At 39.0% G+C, this 18,987-nt stretch overlaps 1 protein-coding gene across 1 annotated transcript in view; it reads right to left on the bottom strand.

Annotated features, from left to right (window-relative positions):
- Positions 1-6,367: 6,367 nt before the first annotated feature.
- Positions 6,368-18,987, bottom strand: part of kif16bb (kinesin family member 16Bb) — a 32,013-nt gene continuing 19,393 nt past the window's right edge. The window contains exons 16-19 of the mRNA XM_079472403.1: positions 17,896-17,978; positions 15,974-16,041; positions 10,483-10,570; positions 6,368-8,883 (exon numbers count right to left, since the gene is read on the bottom strand). Of these exons, the coding sequence (XP_079328529.1) occupies positions 6,769-8,883; positions 10,483-10,570; positions 15,974-16,041; positions 17,896-17,978 (2,354 nt within the window). The 3' untranslated portion in view covers positions 6,368-6,768. The remainder of the gene's footprint in view (positions 8,884-10,482; positions 10,571-15,973; positions 16,042-17,895; positions 17,979-18,987) is intronic.

Below are 18,987 nucleotides of genomic sequence, written 5' to 3'. Positions count from 1 at the left end.
CGTGGAGAGGAAGGGATGCGAAGAAACTTCCCTGACATCAGTATTCTCACAGAGACTCTTTCCATACCCAGAGGTTGCAAAAAAGCAAAGCATAGCAGGGTTTAGAAAACAACCTTGTCTTGCTTGTGAAACAGCTTGGGGGCAAAGTAAATAGTAAGTGTGTGCCAAAACCGAAAAAGAGGAGTGTTAGATCGAGTTCAATGATTGAAAGTAAACTAGTTTAAGAATATTGACAATTACAATATGCGATGGTTAGACTGTTCGACTGTGGTCTTAATAGAGTATGTTGGCTGGAAGATGCCTTGTAGAGACCACGTTCTTCCTTTATATTACTTAACTGAATGTGTTATCTAACAAGTTGACTTAATTCTGGCTGAGGGTGTCACATCTACCTCATCCACACCTGTTTTGGGTAAGATTATATGGCTTAAGAATAGAAGATGAGCGAGAGACTAAACAACTGCCTCATTTAATCGCATGCGTGTGAAATTTGGCAAAATAACAACAGGATGCACATAGACTGAAACAGGACGTAATTTATAGAGTACCTGAATTGTGTGGGACTGTGTCCCTGTTTCTTCAGGCTTGCCATAGAAAGCACATGTCCATGAATAGCTTCAGTGAGAAACAGATTTAAATTAAACGAATACATACATAAATGACTAATAAAACAAGAGAGTTGTGGCATAACTGTCTAAGCCAACCCCAAACATTTTTAAGTTACTCGTACAAAATAGTGTGCGCAAAATATATTTTTTGGTATGAAGAACTCATTGGTCAGTGCAAAAATACACCTCAGACATTACAGTATCATTTCGAGAAGGGTTGAAAGTTGACTGAGCCAAGAGGGTCAGAAATGGCGATCTTCTTTTACCAGTTCTCTCATTTTGTAAATTAAGTTTATGAATGAAAATAAATAATTTCCACTGTTATGCAGATGATACTCGGTTACATATCTCATCAAGACCAGGTGATTCCTTCCAGCTATCCAAATTGGCAGAGTGCATCATATATATAAAACATTGGATGACTTATAATTTCCTTCTTTTAAATTCTAATAAAACTGAAATTTTACCTATAGTAACAAAGACACATAAGCCGAATATTTCCGATTATAACTAGCACCGTTACTCCAACAAATACAGTATAAGATCTAGGTGTTACATTAGACAGCAACCTTCAAAATCACATCTCAAATGTCACAAAACCAGCGTTCTTCCATCTTAGACATGTTGCCAAATTACAAAATATTCTGTGTTATTGACGCAGAAAAGCTTATTCATTTATTCGTGACCTAAAGACTTGATCTCTAACTGCAAGTGATAGTTAACCCAAAAAGGAAAAGTCATAATTTGACTTGACTTGACCCATTGACTTGTGTCGAAGTGAATGGGTACCACTTATGTTCGGTCACCAACATTCTTCACAATATCTTCTTTTGTGTTCTACCGATGAAAGAAAGTCATGCAGGTTTGAAATGACAAGAGGGTGGGTAAATGATGACAGAATTTTTATTTTTGGGTGAACTTGTAGCTTTGAAGAAAAGTCTTATATTTTTAGCATCCAAGTTCTCTCCCAATACCTTCAGTATTTTGTTTTCACACATTTTTGTTCACTGTTTACTGTGTGAATGAATGCTGCCATAACAGCAACTGTACCATAAAACCGCAAGGGCAAACTCATATTTGGATTGACTTTTATAAGGAGCCACAAAACTGTCAAGAAATGTTTCTATTCTGCTGTAACATCTCAGCAGTTTGAGCTATGGAATTCAACATTTCATGTGGAATTATCTTTGAATCAACTGTGCCCTTGTGTACAGTACACTATTAGACATTTGGGCTTTAAAGCACAAAACAGAGACTAGCAAGAGCAACAAAAAGTTTTGGACTTGTAAACCTGAACTGCTCTTTTGTGCTTGTGTGATTCAAAAGGTGAGAAAGACTTCATAAGGAATAAAATAATTTTGATAGGTTTAAAACCATAAAAGTGTGTCTATTTAGGTCTACTGTAGAAACAATTCCATGTAAGGGGACCTGCTGTGTATGTGGATAGAAATAGCTCATTCTAAGGTAATATAAACATAACGCTTCATTATGTAAGGTCTTAATACACCTCTGAAGACATTGTTATGAATATTATATTGCATTTCTGTCAATAGATCCACCAAAAATATTATACATAAAAAATCATTCTGTACGCTGTAATAAAAAACTAATGTAAAGCATTCATACTGCTGGAGAAAACAACCCAAGAAAAGAAGCAATGTTAACTTTCTACCCGTTTTTGCATATTTCAGATGGATCACAGATTGTAAATTGCATTTGCATTTAATTGTGTCTCTAAATCTACATGTCTAAAGTGTTTGTGATTAGCAGTTTCAAAGTTTTACAGCAGAATAATAACAGGCAGAACAGTGACAACACACCTCCATCTCCAAAACATACCTTCATCCCACATCTCAGCGTTGATGACTCATTAGCATTTTCCAGTGCTCAGTTTCTCAGGTTATCATGCTAAAAGATACAGGTGAACTCACAGCCCAACATTTCTATCTCTGGTTTTGAGTGCATCAGGCAGCGAGGACAGGAAGTTTTCTTAAAAGACCTGCTGGCTTCAGCTACGCTATCAACAGATGGAGAACCGTGTCTCTCCCCCTTAGGGCAACGGTTAAAATCGAGCTCGTGAAATCTGTCACAAACCGCAGTGGCAAAATGTCTTGCGGTTTCTGCAAAATGCTAATGTGACTCGTGCAGAGTCCAAAAGAGAGGAAAAAGCTAGTGTGGAGGGGGGATGATGGGATAGAGTGTTCCAATTTAAAAAAATGACATCGGGTGACAACATCATCTTTCTAAAGGGCAGAGAAATAGGTTTGGCCAGAGGACAGACATTCACAAATGAGTCGCGGCTCAAAGAGCCGGATGACATTCAGGACTGGCATAATAAGTGTGTGTCTCCTATGAGGCTCACCCGCACTTGCCAAATTCCATCAGAGTTCCTGATAAAGAGACTGCCCGACTACAACAGACTGAGCCTCAGTAATGAGCGAAGGAATCCGGAGGTTAAAGGAACAGACCAGCGTTTTGCTAACATGAATTAACACACAGGGAATCCTTGGAGCTTTTCAGTGATTGTCCCCTGGAAAGAGACCACAGAAGTTAAGAAAGTGTCTTCGGTGTTGGAACACAGGCCTTGGGGGAAAGTCACAGAAAGTGATGAGAAAAGGTAATTAAAAACTAAAAATGTCTTTGCTACGTAAGCGGTTCTTGTTCAAAATTAAAATTAAGAATGTTGTCTTTAAAATACACTTTAAATGTTTTTGTACTGCAGAAGAAAGTCATACAGGTTTGAAATAACAAGAGGCTGAGGATGTAATTTTCACTATCCCTTTAAGTACACTGTAAAAAAATTACAGCTGGGTACCAGAAATAAACAGTAAAATAACAGTAATTTTTCTTGTAAATTTGAGGTCTTTTATGTAATATTATGATTTTGTTTACCGTGTTTTCAAAAATAAACTGTAACAAAAAATCCTTTAAAAAAACAGCAATTTTCCGGTAGATGAGGTGCCACAAATAAATCGTGAAATAACAGTTTTCCTCTGTACATTTGCTGTCTTTTTTGTAATTTAAAATTTTTTGGACCCTATTTTAAAAAATACATAAAAGATCCGTCAAATTTTTATAAAATTCCATAAAAACATTTTTCTAAACTATACGTGGAAAAAAGTAGTTAGTGGACATACATTTTAGTTTTTTTGTGTTAACAAATCTATTAAATAAACTCCTATCAGGGTATACGTTTCAGACACAGTATTAAATATGACAAAAAACACAAAAAGCATAGATATTACGCTGCTTATCAAAACTTTGACAGGAGGTTCATTTTCTGTAAAATGTTACCAAACAAGCCCATAAACCGCCAGCTGGTGTACTGTGTTAAGATGCTTATTAATTCTCCCGTAAAATATCATCCGGTTTTGATTTTTAAACATGAAGCTGCTTTAAAAGCCATTGTTAGACACAAGCAGCCCTATATTTCAATGTCATTACCGCCCAACTTAATGTACTGTACGCTATCTTGATGGATCTTCTGGGATCAAGCAGGTAAGGTTACAAACAAAGACACGCGTGTATGATTGATGTCTCTTTTAGAAAAAGAGAGAAGCAACGAGACAAAAGTAGCTTAAATGAGAAATTTTCTCAGAAGTTGTCAGTCCTCCAAAAGGTCCCACCCGTGTTTCCCATCAGGCACTTGGGCACTTCCTGAAGCCATTAAAGCAGAAGAGGTGTGAAGTATATTAATGAAAGCGAACGCATCCCACCTCACAGGGCCTGCAAAGGCGAGATAAGAGGTCTCGCTGGACCAGGCGAGAACCTCCACTCAAACACACACGCTTTCCCAAAATAAGCCTCACACATCATCCCCTGCCTGTTGTCTGTCTGACCTGATCCGTGGTTCTGAGCAGGAAGCGGGTGCCTTGCTATTTGCGCCGTCATCTGTCCTTTATTTGTTATTCTTCAAACAGCATGGATGGATAAAGCATTCAGAAAGCATCCTAGCAAAGAGCTCTCTTGCCTGTACAATTGATTGACCAGCGTGGTTCCAATACAATGTCTGCTATTGTTATCACGCTACCAAATTTTGGGACAGTTATCGAGTTGAATGGTATCCAGCGCCGCACTCCTGTCCTGCAACAACATTATTTGTTAGAGAGACTTTCTATGCTCCGAATCTAAATCAGACAAACAGGAAGAAATTAGCTTTTCTCGCATAACAGAGACGGATGCATTCCCTTTATCTGCACAATACATGTATATTTTCGATGAGTGAGAGTCAGAGCAAGTGTGTGCGCGCTTGTGTATGTGCGAGAAGCAACATTTAAAAAGCATCGCTTCATTTAGACAAGCTGCGTTAAGACAGATGTTATCATTAAAGACTAAAATGTTGTCATCAAGCATATGAAGATCGAAAATAGCATAAAAACTCCATCGAATTCTCACAACGCTACTGGTTTTAGTGTTCCACTACTTTTTGCATCAAATGACTCACTTACTTACAGCTGTTATATTCATTTATACGGTATGTGAACGGAGGAACCGGTGATATTTACTTATCAAAGTGGTTGTATAGACAATAACTAGGACTAAAACTCATCTTGAAGACTCAACATGGAAAAAAAGAAATGAATGAGTGTCCTTTTCATCTTGTCTGCAGACCTTAGTTATTATATCCGATGTCAAAAATTGTGTTGACACCAGAATTTTCCGTCTCTTTGCACGTGCATCTCATTTTAACCTGACAACATTTTTTTTCAAACATAAAATCTTATTTGCACACGTTTCACAATTTTAATTTTCTGCAAATAAATGCAAATATATACAATATTTTACTTGAAATTTGGGAGAAATATTGTTAGAATGAAACAAAAAAGAAAATTTAACCTAAACACACTATAAATGGTCTTATCAGAAGAACTGAAAATAATTTTGAAAATGTATTTATTTTGTGGCTGTCTATATACAGTACGTATTTGTGCAATAAGAAAGCACGATGAAAGAGATGATATTATATCGTTAGCTAAAAGAGGCCAAATTCGATCACTTTTTTGGGAAAGTCTGGCTGTATACGGCAGCTTTTCTCTGTATTTCAAACCTACACGAGGTGAAAAGCACTGATTTCTAAAAAGGTACATGATGTACTTTCAACTTGTATTAAAAGGAATGGTGTCCCTTTCTCGCTGACATTCTGTCATTGAAAAGTACTAGCTGATTGCACTGAACAAACTCCGATAATTTCTCACATCGGTACGGCAGCATTCTTCTCAGAAAAGGCAGGAAGATGTCTTCCACTTTCTCCTTCTTAGTGGCCTGAACTCTACAGCAGGGAGCATGACTGGCAAAAAAGGAAGTACATTAAAACCATAACTAATATTTTACACAGCAGGGTCTGAAACAGAAGGGGCCATGAAGCAAATTAGCTAGCAATGGGAAGCTTAGAGAGCCTTAGTGACCCAGCAGAAAAGCATCACCTTGACCCCAGCATCTTCCACACTATGACGGGCTCAAGAGATGCATACAAATAACTGCCGGCTGCTGCCAAAATTCAACATGCATATTTTGCAAGGAGCAGAAATGAAGGGAATGGTGAGTGAAAACGCATGTGAAAATTAACAAAAACACAATAACTAAATTGTATATATGTATAAATATAACATACAAAATACTATAAACAAACAAATGCAATAAAAATATATAACAACATAAAGCACACTGGTGACATATTAGATTAAATATGTTAAATATGTCAAACCCAAATGAAAAGCACGTCATACTTTTCTTGAAATAACTGAAAACAAATGGAATTAACTTAAAAAGATTGCTGTTCTTTAATTGTCTTTATGCACTTTTTTATAGATAGATGAGAGTACTGCATTTGACTATGATTTAGCTTTGATGTTTTTGTTCCCCTATATTATTTGCCAGTTGAAAACAATTACTAATATTAACACAAACAGCTTTACAACCTTAGAAAGCCCTTATATTGATTATACGTGTATTTATAATGAAATTTAAACATGAGGTTTTCCTGTCTTAAAAGCAATTGCTACAATGAGAGTCATAAACTGAAACACAAACAAAAAACAATTAAAAACACCTTCATTCCTTCAATCCTGATGTCATGTTTTTGGTGCACTCAGCCCTTTTTGCAGGCTGCTGTCGAATTCTCCTGTCTGAGCTGTTAATTATTTAGCTGGAAGGCCCTTGATCAAACGTTTGACAAGTTATTAATCAGGAAGGTGGCCTCAGCGGAGGTGCTGAAAGTTAATTTCCACACTTCATTCCGGGGAGATGAATCTGAGGTGCAGTGAGACAGGGCAGCTGCCTCATCAGCACCGCAGGCCTCTGGAGGTTGAGGGTGACCCCCTGTACCACCTGATCTCCGCCACTTTCTGACCAAAACAACATCGAGGCACGTGCTACCATGTCCATCTCTGACCAGCACACAACGGACATCTGAGCGCTCCCGCAGGTCTATTAGTCTGAAATGGGCTTGACGTGCCACAACAGCTACCGATCGTGGAGGTGGGTGGTAAACGGCATCCTCATGTAAGAGACAGAGGTGGGTGTCGGTTAACACGAGCTGAACAAGTTCAGAGTCTTTAGGCTCCATCTGGTAATCGGGTCTCGTAGGGTGAGCGTGCCACTCCTGACTGGATCGCTGAAATCTGACAGTAGTGTAGATAAGCAACTGCACGTGTGCAAGTGATGGACGCTCACCTTTCATGTTACCATGTAAAAGAAAAACCAACCTGCCCAGAGTTTTATGGAAACGGCACGTTAGACATGCACCAGAGGGTAAGAGCAAATCCTTAATATGGCAGTCCCAGTCAAAGGACAAGCGTACTATGTCATTTGACAGGAGTGGATGGTCTAGCGCAACTTCCTCGGATGGACAAACGGCCTTGAGTAGGGTTCGGCAGAGTTCTTGGGTCAAGGCTGCATTGTATGTGTACAAGGTGAGTATGCTGCTCTCTGTATTACCTGTCAGTCTTACAGTTTGTCCAGCAAAACCTATATGAATTTCCAACAGTTGCTGAAAGGCTAACTGGTGAAAAACATCTAAAGAATTTGTGGAACTGGACATATCGGACGACGAGTTAAAAGTTACAACCAAAAGCTGAGTCTGGAGGAGGACAATAACAGCAGGCTGTGGGTCAGGTTGAGAGCAGGTCCCAACACCGAGCCAATATAAAGCCAACTCTGTCTCTTTCATGTGGAGGTCGGCTGCAATGACACTGTGTAGGCAGGAGAGAAGCTGCTGAGGTGGAAGGTTCTGGAGAAGGAGCAGAGATTCTGGAACTGGTTGCAGCCTTTGACAACATAGCTTTAGTCCCTCACTTCTTTGGATGGTCACTGAACCTTTTGTCTGAGTTGCTTCAAAAGCGCATTTCCTTGCATTTGTATTGAATATTGACACATCTTGTTTGAAAGGCAAGACTACATTTTGTTTACTTGTAGTGTCAAGGGACGGATGAAGTTGAAGCTGGGTTCCCTCAACAGAGTTTGCTTGTTGTCTTACAGTCAACTCAAACTGGATGTGTTGTACAATAGGTAGATCCTTTACCAGTGAGCACATTTGGTTGTACCAGCCTCCTCCTGTACCACCAGTTTCCTTCAAAGAGTTTGTGAGCACACGTCCTGCGTCCGCCAAAATCCAGGACACTCTACCAACAAAGCTCCCCAGACTAGTGCCGAACCTACTTCCCTCTGGATGGGCTTTGGCTTCTTGGCTCTTAACCGACGTTCTGGATAAAAAGTGCTCGCTAAATTGGCCCCCTATGGTAAGTGTGCTGGATGGGCTCTGTCTTTGAGAAGAGCGCTCCAGGCTAGTCAAACTAGGGATAAAAGCTGCTGCTCCTCCTCCTGTAGACGAGTGTCTACTCGGTGCATGGGATTCCTCAGTTAACAAGCTCCCTTCTGAACCTGTGACCGGGTGCCAAAGACACAGCTGCTCGACATCGACGAACCCAGAGGTCCCGTTATTGCGCTCCTTGGGTACACCGGTATCCCAGAGACCTCCATTCACCCCTGTTTCCTCCCCCTCCAGCTCCTTATCTGTCACGTCCACTAACGCAACTTCAGTTTCTGATTTATGAGAGGCTGAGTGGTGCTTCTCCCCCTGGAAGTTAACGTTTGTATGAAGCTCTTTTCCGGGGCTTTGGGAACTTCTTGCCTGGTTGTTAGTGGCATGGTGTTCTGCAAGTGCCCTGGGTGTGTTAGGAGCATGAAGAGACGTTGAAGGTCCCCATGTATTGAAACTACCATCTATCTTATGTTGGGGACAGAATAAGTCGGTCGATGCAAAAGATGTGGAAAATATCTGTAGACACATGAAGGGAAGTTGCTTGGTTATTCAGTCATTTCATTGTTTAAACTAGAATTTTAATCCATTAAAATAGTCTAGACAAAATATTCTATTAGCATTGTATAGAAAAAATAATACTTTTTTAGTTTTTTGTCAGGATATATTATATTAATTTTTTTAACCTAATTGTTTCTCTGGTCCAGAGAAGTGATTTGTAACTGGATTGAAAGTTTATTTCTTAGAAGCTGCGTAAATTTCTCATTCTGTATTCTATTCCTCACTTCTGTTTATCATGCTAGCCTCTGGTTAAGTGGAATAAACACTTCACCCAATATAAACAGAAGAGCCAGAACTGAAAGCAGTGAGACGTAATTGTTTGGAAACACATACTCCATGACTCTTTGTGTGTTAGCCCTGCATGCTATTTGCATTAGCCGTATTTCCACAGATGAAAATATGATTAGACCATTACTTTGATGCACTCGCTTTCCAGGGGGTAGCCACAAAGACATGCAAAACACATGCAATAGGTATAAAATATGGACACCATAATCGGAACAATGCTTGCTTACAGAGAGGGAAAAAGGAACCTTTTATTCTCAAAATATATTATCAGAATTTCTGTGGAAAGTAATAATGCTTGTTAGGACAGGTAGCCCATATTTGTAAGAAAGAGAATGAGATCAAAGAACAGAATGTTTTCTTGGTAATAGAAAACAAACACACATCGTATTGTCTGATCTCAGAATACCTTCTGACTTATCACAAAAATGTGCAAATTAGTTAAGTGGGTTAACATTACACCTTTGCCATCACCGCTCAACAATATTACTGTAATTAGTTTATATATAATCATTCATATTATAGACACAGCATGGATAATATGACCAATTCCTTTTGTGATTAATTAAATAAAAGTTATTACTATGCAATAGATCGCCCTGGGATGACACATTTTTGAAGGCCAATTCGGAAGTTAGCATATGCATTTTTCCCATAGACTTTTATAATCACAGAGCTTATTTTTTGCGATCTACTAAAAGATTTTTGATGTTTACACGTTTTGTAAATCCCCATCCACATTTTTGGAGATTTGTGGCCATGTTGCATTATTTTTCATGCACGGTTTACATGCATGGTTACGTCTAACGTCCCCGCCAAAGTAGTCTCTATAAGCAACTTGTTACCAACCACCCTTTTTAAGACACAAAAAGCTTTAAAAAAAATCACGAGCAGGTAATAACTGGTGTGTTTTATGTCATAGATTAAACGTGAAAATATTTAGAGGTTTTTTACTCACAGATCTTATTTCAGGCGAATTAACAATAGATGGAACCGGAAATGCACACGTACAAACAGCTCTGGCTCCCATTGTGTCCCTGAGCCAATGACTGTCTTCCTTACCTACATTTCTGAAGAGACTGCTGCTTACACAAAAACCATGCTACCGTCCAGCTACATTGTGTTACTGTGACTGCCAACAATAATCTACACATCTGTTTTTACTCATTTCTCTCTAAGGTACAAAGTACAGTTTTCTGAAAAGCATAAAACCATGCAAGTCTACTAACAAAACAGATAAATGACTGAGTGGGGGAAACACCACATACTTACCCTTGGACCATCAACTGAGACATCATGCATGCAGCCACTTTTAAAAGCTTCTGGGTCATTTTTAGCTTGGACTAAAACATTTTGTGAGCTGCAAGGAAGAATATTCACAATTTGAGATACAGAATACAAATCCAACATTTGTAATTATATTACAAGGATTGGAGAAAATCCCAGTACATTTCTTAATGATATTTACACTGGAGCATGGCCACAAAAGAGCAGAGCAATTAGGTTAAAATTCAGAACCAAACTGTTGTAGTCTGTGTTTTGAAGAGTGATTTTAATTATTTTTGCTACTGTTATGACACAAGAGACAACATCCAACAAAGGCAAAAGACTTTAAGCCACACAATGTCCCGCATCTCCAAAAGTGTCTATTAGATTTGTAAAGCGAAGAGCCTGAATGTCTGGATGTGATTAGGACCACTCTGCTTGCTGTGAAATTAAATAAAATGCACGCATGTAGATTTGCGGATTTAAATACAAGCACTTCATTCTCAGACTGTTTGCATGGGGTGGGAAAAGCAGCTTGGTGGGAAAACGAAGACGACTTTCTATCAAGCTCAACAGGATTTTGGACAGAAAGCCGAAGATTTAATGGAGCCTTGTACACAACTTGTTGGACAGCAGAGCGTGTACGAGTTAAAACCAAGAAAAATATCAAGAACTCCCCCGGTGGGGATGAACAACAACCGGGTATTGAGCTTATACTTGAGCTTGGGTTTGTGATCAACAGAGCATTTCTGACACAAAGAAACAGACAACAAATTTTACAATGCAGATTTTACAAGACAGCAGTTTCCCCTGCACGTGCCAATTTATACATTATTTACAGTAAGGGGTGAAGTATGCATCACATTTTGCATCACATTTTGAAACCGCTAATATGTTCTAGAGAACCAACATCGTGCTGCATGTTTCCGAAATAAGCTGCTGCTATGGTCGTTTGCTTTGCAAACACAACCTACAGCATTTAGTTTGTCATTCATAGATAAACTGCAAGCTGCAGATATTGAAATATGCTTTACACTGAAATTCCATATCTTGACTGGTTGACATTTCCAAGGTTTCTATCATAAATATGGACGACGTGCTCCCATTAACGTCATTTGGAGCCAGAGTCTGCGCATTAGTGAGCATTAAGTAGTGAGCATGAAGTAGCGGGCGCCATATTCCCTCAATCGTAAACTAAGAAATCATGTTGCCAAGCCCTTTTTTCTAATACCTTATAATAACAGAAAACATTTTTGGAAAAAAATATTTGAAGTGTAACTGGATTTTACAATTAGGCTCCTATCCAATTTGTTTACACGGAGAGGATGGGGTTTATGTCCTATACTGTCGCCACCAGGGGGCGATCAAATAGCCTGCAGCAGCTTCACTTTTCAGGATGTGAGATGACACCCAGTTTCTACCTAAGCAGAGCCTCTGCTCTATTTCTGCACAGTAACCTCTCAACTCATCCTCTCTTTCACTCTGTGGCCTGTTTGTGATCTTTCTTTCATGGCATCCCTCTGCCCTTCTCCAAGTTTACAGAGTCAGTTTCTTGGTGACAGGCTTCTAGAATTTTATGTTGTAGCTCCATCTGATCCATCCATGATTCTCAACAGCTCTTTTATTGTCTTGGAAAGTACTTTGTCAAAATGAATCAAATAAACATTTTCCAGATAAAAGATTACAAAGAGTCTAAACTGAATTGTTACATCCACTTTTGTTCAAACCAACATGAGCTAGTCATTAAGGAGCACAAAGACAAAGATGATAAAGACTTTTACATCTTTGGTAATAACTGAGAGGGAGTGAATTCCGCCCACTGTTACCAACATTTGTTTGCATTCGCACCGCATTCAGTGTTGCTTTGCACCCGATACACTAAACGCATCATGCAAATCAGGCAATGGCACAAACACCCCAACAAAATCTGTGCCGAATGCAATTTCCTGGTGCTATTCCCCATCCTGCTGCTGGAGTGTGAGGTTTCTCTCATCTACACCACACGTCTGGATGCATGCCCAGTTAAATCTCTATACAATAATCGGTTCCCCTTGCCACAGTCGGAAGAACATTTACATAAACCACTTTAAAATGATATCCATAAAACAATAATTGCACCAGAAAAATAACATTGTCAATTAGATGCAATCTACCATCAGGATAATTTACACTAGTGTTTGCAATGAAAAATGTCAAAGAGTAACATTAAACAGCCCTATTTTGCTGCAGTGCCTGGTTAAAGTTTTCTTTATGTGTTTAGTGCAAAGACGTGTCTTACCAACCTGTTTTACTGTTTAGAAAGCTGTCCTGCTTACCAAACAGAAGTAATTTGTGCCCAAGGTCCTGAATCGAGGTAACACATGCTTTTTTAAACTTAAGGACCACTGAGAGCTGTCCTGTATTTTCAGGATAAATGATTCAGTTTAGATAAAAAGAGCGAGAATGCAATGGAGAGAAAGGGCCTTTAAGAAATTCAAGGTGAGCTATTTGCCAGCTAAAACTTTCTCAGAGGGGGCAACATTAAAACCACAATGTAAATGGGCATGAATATGTTTATTCTCAGGAACAACAGCAAAAACTATTGTTGGCAAAACTTTCTCTGTACTGAAAAAACGGTTAATTAAATAACCGCGGCAAAACCAAAGGAAAGCTTTCAATCAACAGCTATACAAAGACTGAAATCCAATATAGAGCAACATCAAATACCCTCTGCTGCCTTGGTGCGCAGAACAGGCAGGAATAATCAAAATTTAATTTCATCCAATATTAAAAAACCCGAAAACTGTTTATGTGGAAGACACTAAGATGCAATATTATGCCTCACGCTGAAAACTAACCTCAAATGAATGTCTGATATCTATGTACTCATCAATAAAGTGTGGATAAAAACAATAACAGTCCTGTTTCTCTCCTTGCACTGTGAACAAACAATATTATTGTGTTTTCAACATCAAATTGTAATACAATTTAAGTCAGTAAGAATTGGTTTCTACATTGGTTCACACTATGCACATAAAATACTATGCTCACAGGCATTCAGTTCTGGGCACACATCCAGCCGATGCTGATTGACACCAGTGACAATGACACATGAGCTATAACATCCAGAGCACATAAAAAGTAAGTAAGTATTATTATATAATGTCGCTATCCAAACTTGATGACTATATTCTATGATCTGTCAGCACACTAGACCGAATAGGTGCTTGGGTATCTCATCCCAAATTTGCTTAGTTAATTGCTATACAAATCCCGTGCAAACCTTGTGTACAAGACAAAGTTGTGAGCAAGAATTAGGATAAAGAATCGTGGGAGTTCACTTCTACGTTTCAAAAAAATTAGATGCATGTGCAAACGTGCATAATCAAAAGGCAAAAACAGAACGAAACAGTTTTCCGGCAGAGCGTCAGAACAGGTGAGAGGCATCTGTTTCTCAAGCTGATTATGAAACTTGCAGGAGCACACCTTCTGTCTGCAAACTCAAAAGTGAAACCCGGACACGCACAGGTGCACAAACTCGTGCTGAACCTCTGTGCTTAATCCTACGTGAATACAAAGCCAAAGGAAATAAAGCAGTGCTTTCACAGTGACCTATGAACCCAAGGAGGGTAGGGTTGCTTTTAAAACTTTTATTAAAGTTACAACAGACTTCTGGTGTACAGCAGCCAAGCTGCAGGGGCGGAAAGCCAATTCCTTTTATACAATACTACAGTATAAAATATGGCACAGTTTGTTTAATGGGAATCATGATGATAAGTTATCCCTGGTATCCCTAGTATTAAGCGCATATGTTATTAGGAGAATATGATATGCAATTGTTACAGTATTTTAGAAGCCTTCAGCATCTGCATGCCAAACCGCACTAATTGAACCACATTGAGCAGATACATTTTCTTGCATAAACCACCAATTGCAAATCGGTTTCAGCATTCAAACCGGAATCAATTTGGACCCCACTTCACAGAACCTGCAGCCCATAATTTGCTTCCCATAACTTGGCTACCAGTAGACCTGTGTGCATGCATCTGCATATAGATTAAAGTGCACACACGTTTCTGGCACTGCTATCTTGATGCAGTCTGTTGTGCTGTTTATTTTGGGGGGTGCTTTGAAAAACAACTGGTGAAATGAAGGTAAGATACTTTGAGACATTTTTTGCTCTGAATTGTAGATATAATTGGTGTCTTCACTGCCGACCCTGTAAATACTCAAAACACAAGTACAGCAAGTGCATTTGATAAAATATACATACTGAAGTTGCAGTCATTTATTTTTCAAAAGGTGTTCTCAGATTTCCATATTTGTTTTTTGCATTGAAGTGTTGGGAAAGCTGTTAATGTTTCACGCTTTTATGGATATCTTGGGAAAACGATCAAATGAGACTCCCCAAAAATGTTTCATTCTCGCAGGCGTGTACATAACTATACAGTGCAAAACTGACTTTATCAAACTGTTTAATTAAAGCACACTTGGACAATGTAATGCTTTTTTTTGCCATGCTCATATTTGAATGCGTTTGATGCGTGCATCAAATCCCATTGAGCCGTTATTTTGCTTTTGCAGAAACCAAATCCACAGTCTATCAAACAAAAGCCAGAACAAAATAAATTAGCAATCTGCTCGGCTGGCGATGCTCACTTTAAACACACAAATCAATTATCTATAGAAAGCTTTGAACAACAAAGCCAAAGACGACCAAACAAACAAACATTCTGTAAACACAGACAAAGGAACAATTAGGAGGAACAGGGTACAGAACGTTGCTAAAGGCGTCTAGAGCAGCACAGATAGATGTTGTGTTTGCGTGTGTGAGCAATGCCTGGAGGTTTACAGATGATGCATGACGTCTCTTGACTCCAGATGCAAACAGTAGCATGTCAGAGAAACATTCTGTTGTCATAGTTGTCTACACAAAAGATCTTGGACCTCTCTAGCTGTCCACATTCTGTCTTATTCTCTTTTTTATCTGACGCACGACACATTCCAGCTAGAAGCACGTTTCAAAGACTGGAATGGTGCATGGTCTTGAAAAATGATTTGTTATTCGTACAAAGCACCTCTTTACAAACCTTGTGTTTTGAACATCAATTTTGAGAATATAACGTTCTTAAAGTTAAACATCAGTTACAACCTCCACAGGAACCTCTCTAGTTCTCTAGCATAGTAGGAAAATTGCTTCATAAATTTCTTTGTTCCGTTGAACACAAAATAAATATTTTGAAGAATATAGAGAGCAAACATTAAACAAAACATTCCCCTAGGACAATATCCTTGTCCTCTAGTCTTGTCCTAGAAGCAACCAGAAGTGTCCCAATGCGAATGTTTTTATATTCATCTAGTCCTTTCGAAAGTCTATAAAAACTCTTAAGAGAAGCAAAAGTATATCTTTTTTAGATGTTTAATGGAGAGATGATAAAACTACACTTCTGACTAAGCGTTATATAACATAATGAATCAGAGGAATTGATGGGGTATGTCTTACAGAAGATGTACTCACCAACAATGACTTAAAGAGTTCTTAGAGGACTCGGACGTGATGGAGTTACTCGATGCAAAGAGCCCAGACTGTGGAGAGAAAACATACAGATGCATGAGCAAATACACACGTTACTGTGGTAAAAGCCCCTCATCTCTCACCACTGAGGACAGCTGTTTCTAGCACACGGCAATTACGGCACACTAATTAAAGCAAACATGCCATTAGAAAACACTACAAATCACTATCATTCAGCTCCAAATGAGAGAGTGGAATGCAAGTAGTCTGGTAAACGTAATTGCAATCCCTCAATGAGCATGGAAATCAAATGCCTTTTATAGTGAACTGTCCCTGTTCGAATAAAAGTTTAACGAAAATGTGAATTAACACATTACCTATACAGATCACAGATAATTCAGTTCTTGCGCAGGAAATATCCTGATCTGTCTAATGATATCATATCTTAAAGGTATAGTTCACAAAAAATGACAGTTCTGTGCAATAACCCATGCGCATATGACCAGTATAGACCACTCCGGAAAACATAAGCCACGATCCAAAAAAAAGGTCCATAAGAACCACACTACACAAACGGTTTAACAAAAATCCAAACAACAGAACATTTATAGCATGATCAATATATTAAACAAGATTTAATTAGGTATGATTTATAAATAAGATAAATTAAAATGGAACCGGAGGTGCTTCTGGATCTTGCGAAGTGGTCTATACTTAAAGGTGACATTTCTCTGAAGAACATCTCGTCCATTCCTTTCCATAAAATTTGACTGCCCCAGTCCCCTTTTATTATATTTCAAAAGACAAAGGGCATATGGACTACATTAAAGGTGCTTTTTTGGCATGTTAGGTGCTAGACAGTTGAATCCTAAAGCAACATTCAATCATAAGGCTCTCGCATGTGGGCTGGTATAGCCAGAAGACCAACAAAGCCATTTTGTTCACCACAAAACCAAAAAAAAGAACAAACAGCCGAAATTGTGTTTTAAATATGTCTCTCCGTGGGAGGGATGTTAGTCAAGCAGCCTGGTGGGGACATCAGGATCTCAGCATCCCATGCAGGGGACCAGCATCCAGAACATATGTTGGTGACCAGCACTGTTGATCTTTTCCACGGGGAACATTCATCTTGACACAAAAGATTAATGGCAAAAGCATTCAGACTGTGAAGTTGGATATGCAAGCAATCGTCAAGCATGCGCCAATGTATAATACGGAAATGAGTGTGTCTGCGTGAAAACAAAGTTTCGTTCGACATAAATGACTGAATGGTGCCGGCGCGAATTCTACGAGGCAAGTTAACAGTTGTTTGCCAGCATAAGAAAAGCTCACGCAGAGAGAAAAAACTGTAATCTCAGCCCGCAGAACACGAAACAGCTGCTGTCTAACTTTACAATGAGAGACTTAACAGTCAGGAAATATTTAATTACCTGTCACAGCAGTGAGAGAGAGAGAGAGAGAGAGAGAGAAAGAGAGAGAGAGAAAGTTAGAGAGTGTCAGAGGCTGGGGGAGGAGGAAAATAAGACAAGAAATGTAGGTGCGCAATTGCAAAGTAAAGACAGAGACGCGTTCGGCTCTTATCAGAAGACGCTGCGGCTCACAATTACTTTACCTCTCTGAGGAAATAAAGAAAAAAGGTGTAAAAGATAGAAAGAAAGCAGAAAGCGGCACTTGGCAAACATACCAAGAGGGATTTATAATTTTAGCTTGAGGGAGGTGTATATGGCCTCTTTGAAGAAGAAAGCTATTCTTCTACCTTGTGTGGGGGACCAATTGGCATAGCAAACAAGACAGAGTTTCTGATGACTTGCATTTTTCAACATAAGTTCTGCCCACCTTTTTTCCAGCAGTTTCCTTTGATACATAATTATGTTACGATTAATTTACGAATAAAGCTTCAAAGTAGAATAAAGAGTTTAAATCACCTTGCGCTTCTCTCTGAGCTGGGCTGCTTCTTGGGGATGGTTAAAATGTAACACGGTGGCCTTTCCAAGTTGAATGCTCATTCCTGACACAATACACACACAGAAATACAAAATATGGTACGGATTACATTTACATTTATGCATTTAGCAGATGCTTTAATCCAAAGCAACCCACTGTGCATTTAAAGTATACATCTGAACTGTGTTTCCAACCTGATCTCTCTGGAAGTGGCTAATTCGTATGAATTCATACAAAAACGAACCATTATTAGAACGTTTCTGGTGCAAAGGCAAATACTAAAAAAAAAAACATAAAAATATAGATTTTTTTTGTCTTGAGATTGTGTTGGTGTTTCCTGGGAATAAAAATTAATTACGCATAGTGTTACTGAAAGGTAACTTTTCACTGAGGTTGTGAGATGCCGATTTCTTTCTTCCTATCCTCCTTTTGAGGTAAAAAATTATCTTGCCTCTGTTAATGTCTTCCAGGGGTGACAAAGCCCATGAAAGGCAGACATCAGATGGATTTGGGCCATGGTTGGTGTGGAAATTACTATCATTTGTTCAAAGGAAATGGCTTGAGATGACACCATGTCTAAAGAGGGGAACACTGGCAAATTGAAATTTGTGGAAAGGAGACTAGCATGCTTCTCGCTTTCCTTATGAGTCTCCTTTCCTTTAGTTGCCTTTTCTTTTTCTGATCTTGCTCCCAGAATAGATCAAGCCCTGGGAAGACAAGCTGTTCTGTCTGAATTGTGGAGGTTTTACCCTTTTTGAAAGGTTAATCCCACACACGCACTTCAAACCCGTTGCACTCTATCTGTTTCATCTACCAATTAACTGAGGGTCGGGTGCTTTGTCCGCCAGACTCTTAACCTCAGTCATGTTTGGCTGTTCTTGAAGTGCTGCGAGTCTTGCTGTGAGACGAGAGTCGCTTGGGTGGACCTGGACAAGAATTGAAGCTGTAGAGGGCGGGTCTGGTTCGCTCCGGAAGATTGAGAATGCAGAGATGCAAAGTTTCACACGTACTTCAAGAACTTCACTGAATTTATTTGAATTCAGATAAATGGAATGATCCATTTGACATTAAAA

The sequence above is a fragment of the Barbatula barbatula genome, assembly GCF_947034865.1.
Source record: "Barbatula barbatula genome assembly, chromosome: 14".
NCBI classification, from domain to species: Eukaryota; Metazoa; Chordata; class Actinopteri; order Cypriniformes; family Nemacheilidae; genus Barbatula; species Barbatula barbatula.
Note: the sequence above shows the minus strand (reverse complement) of the source record. Positions and strands in the feature narration are given on the sequence as shown.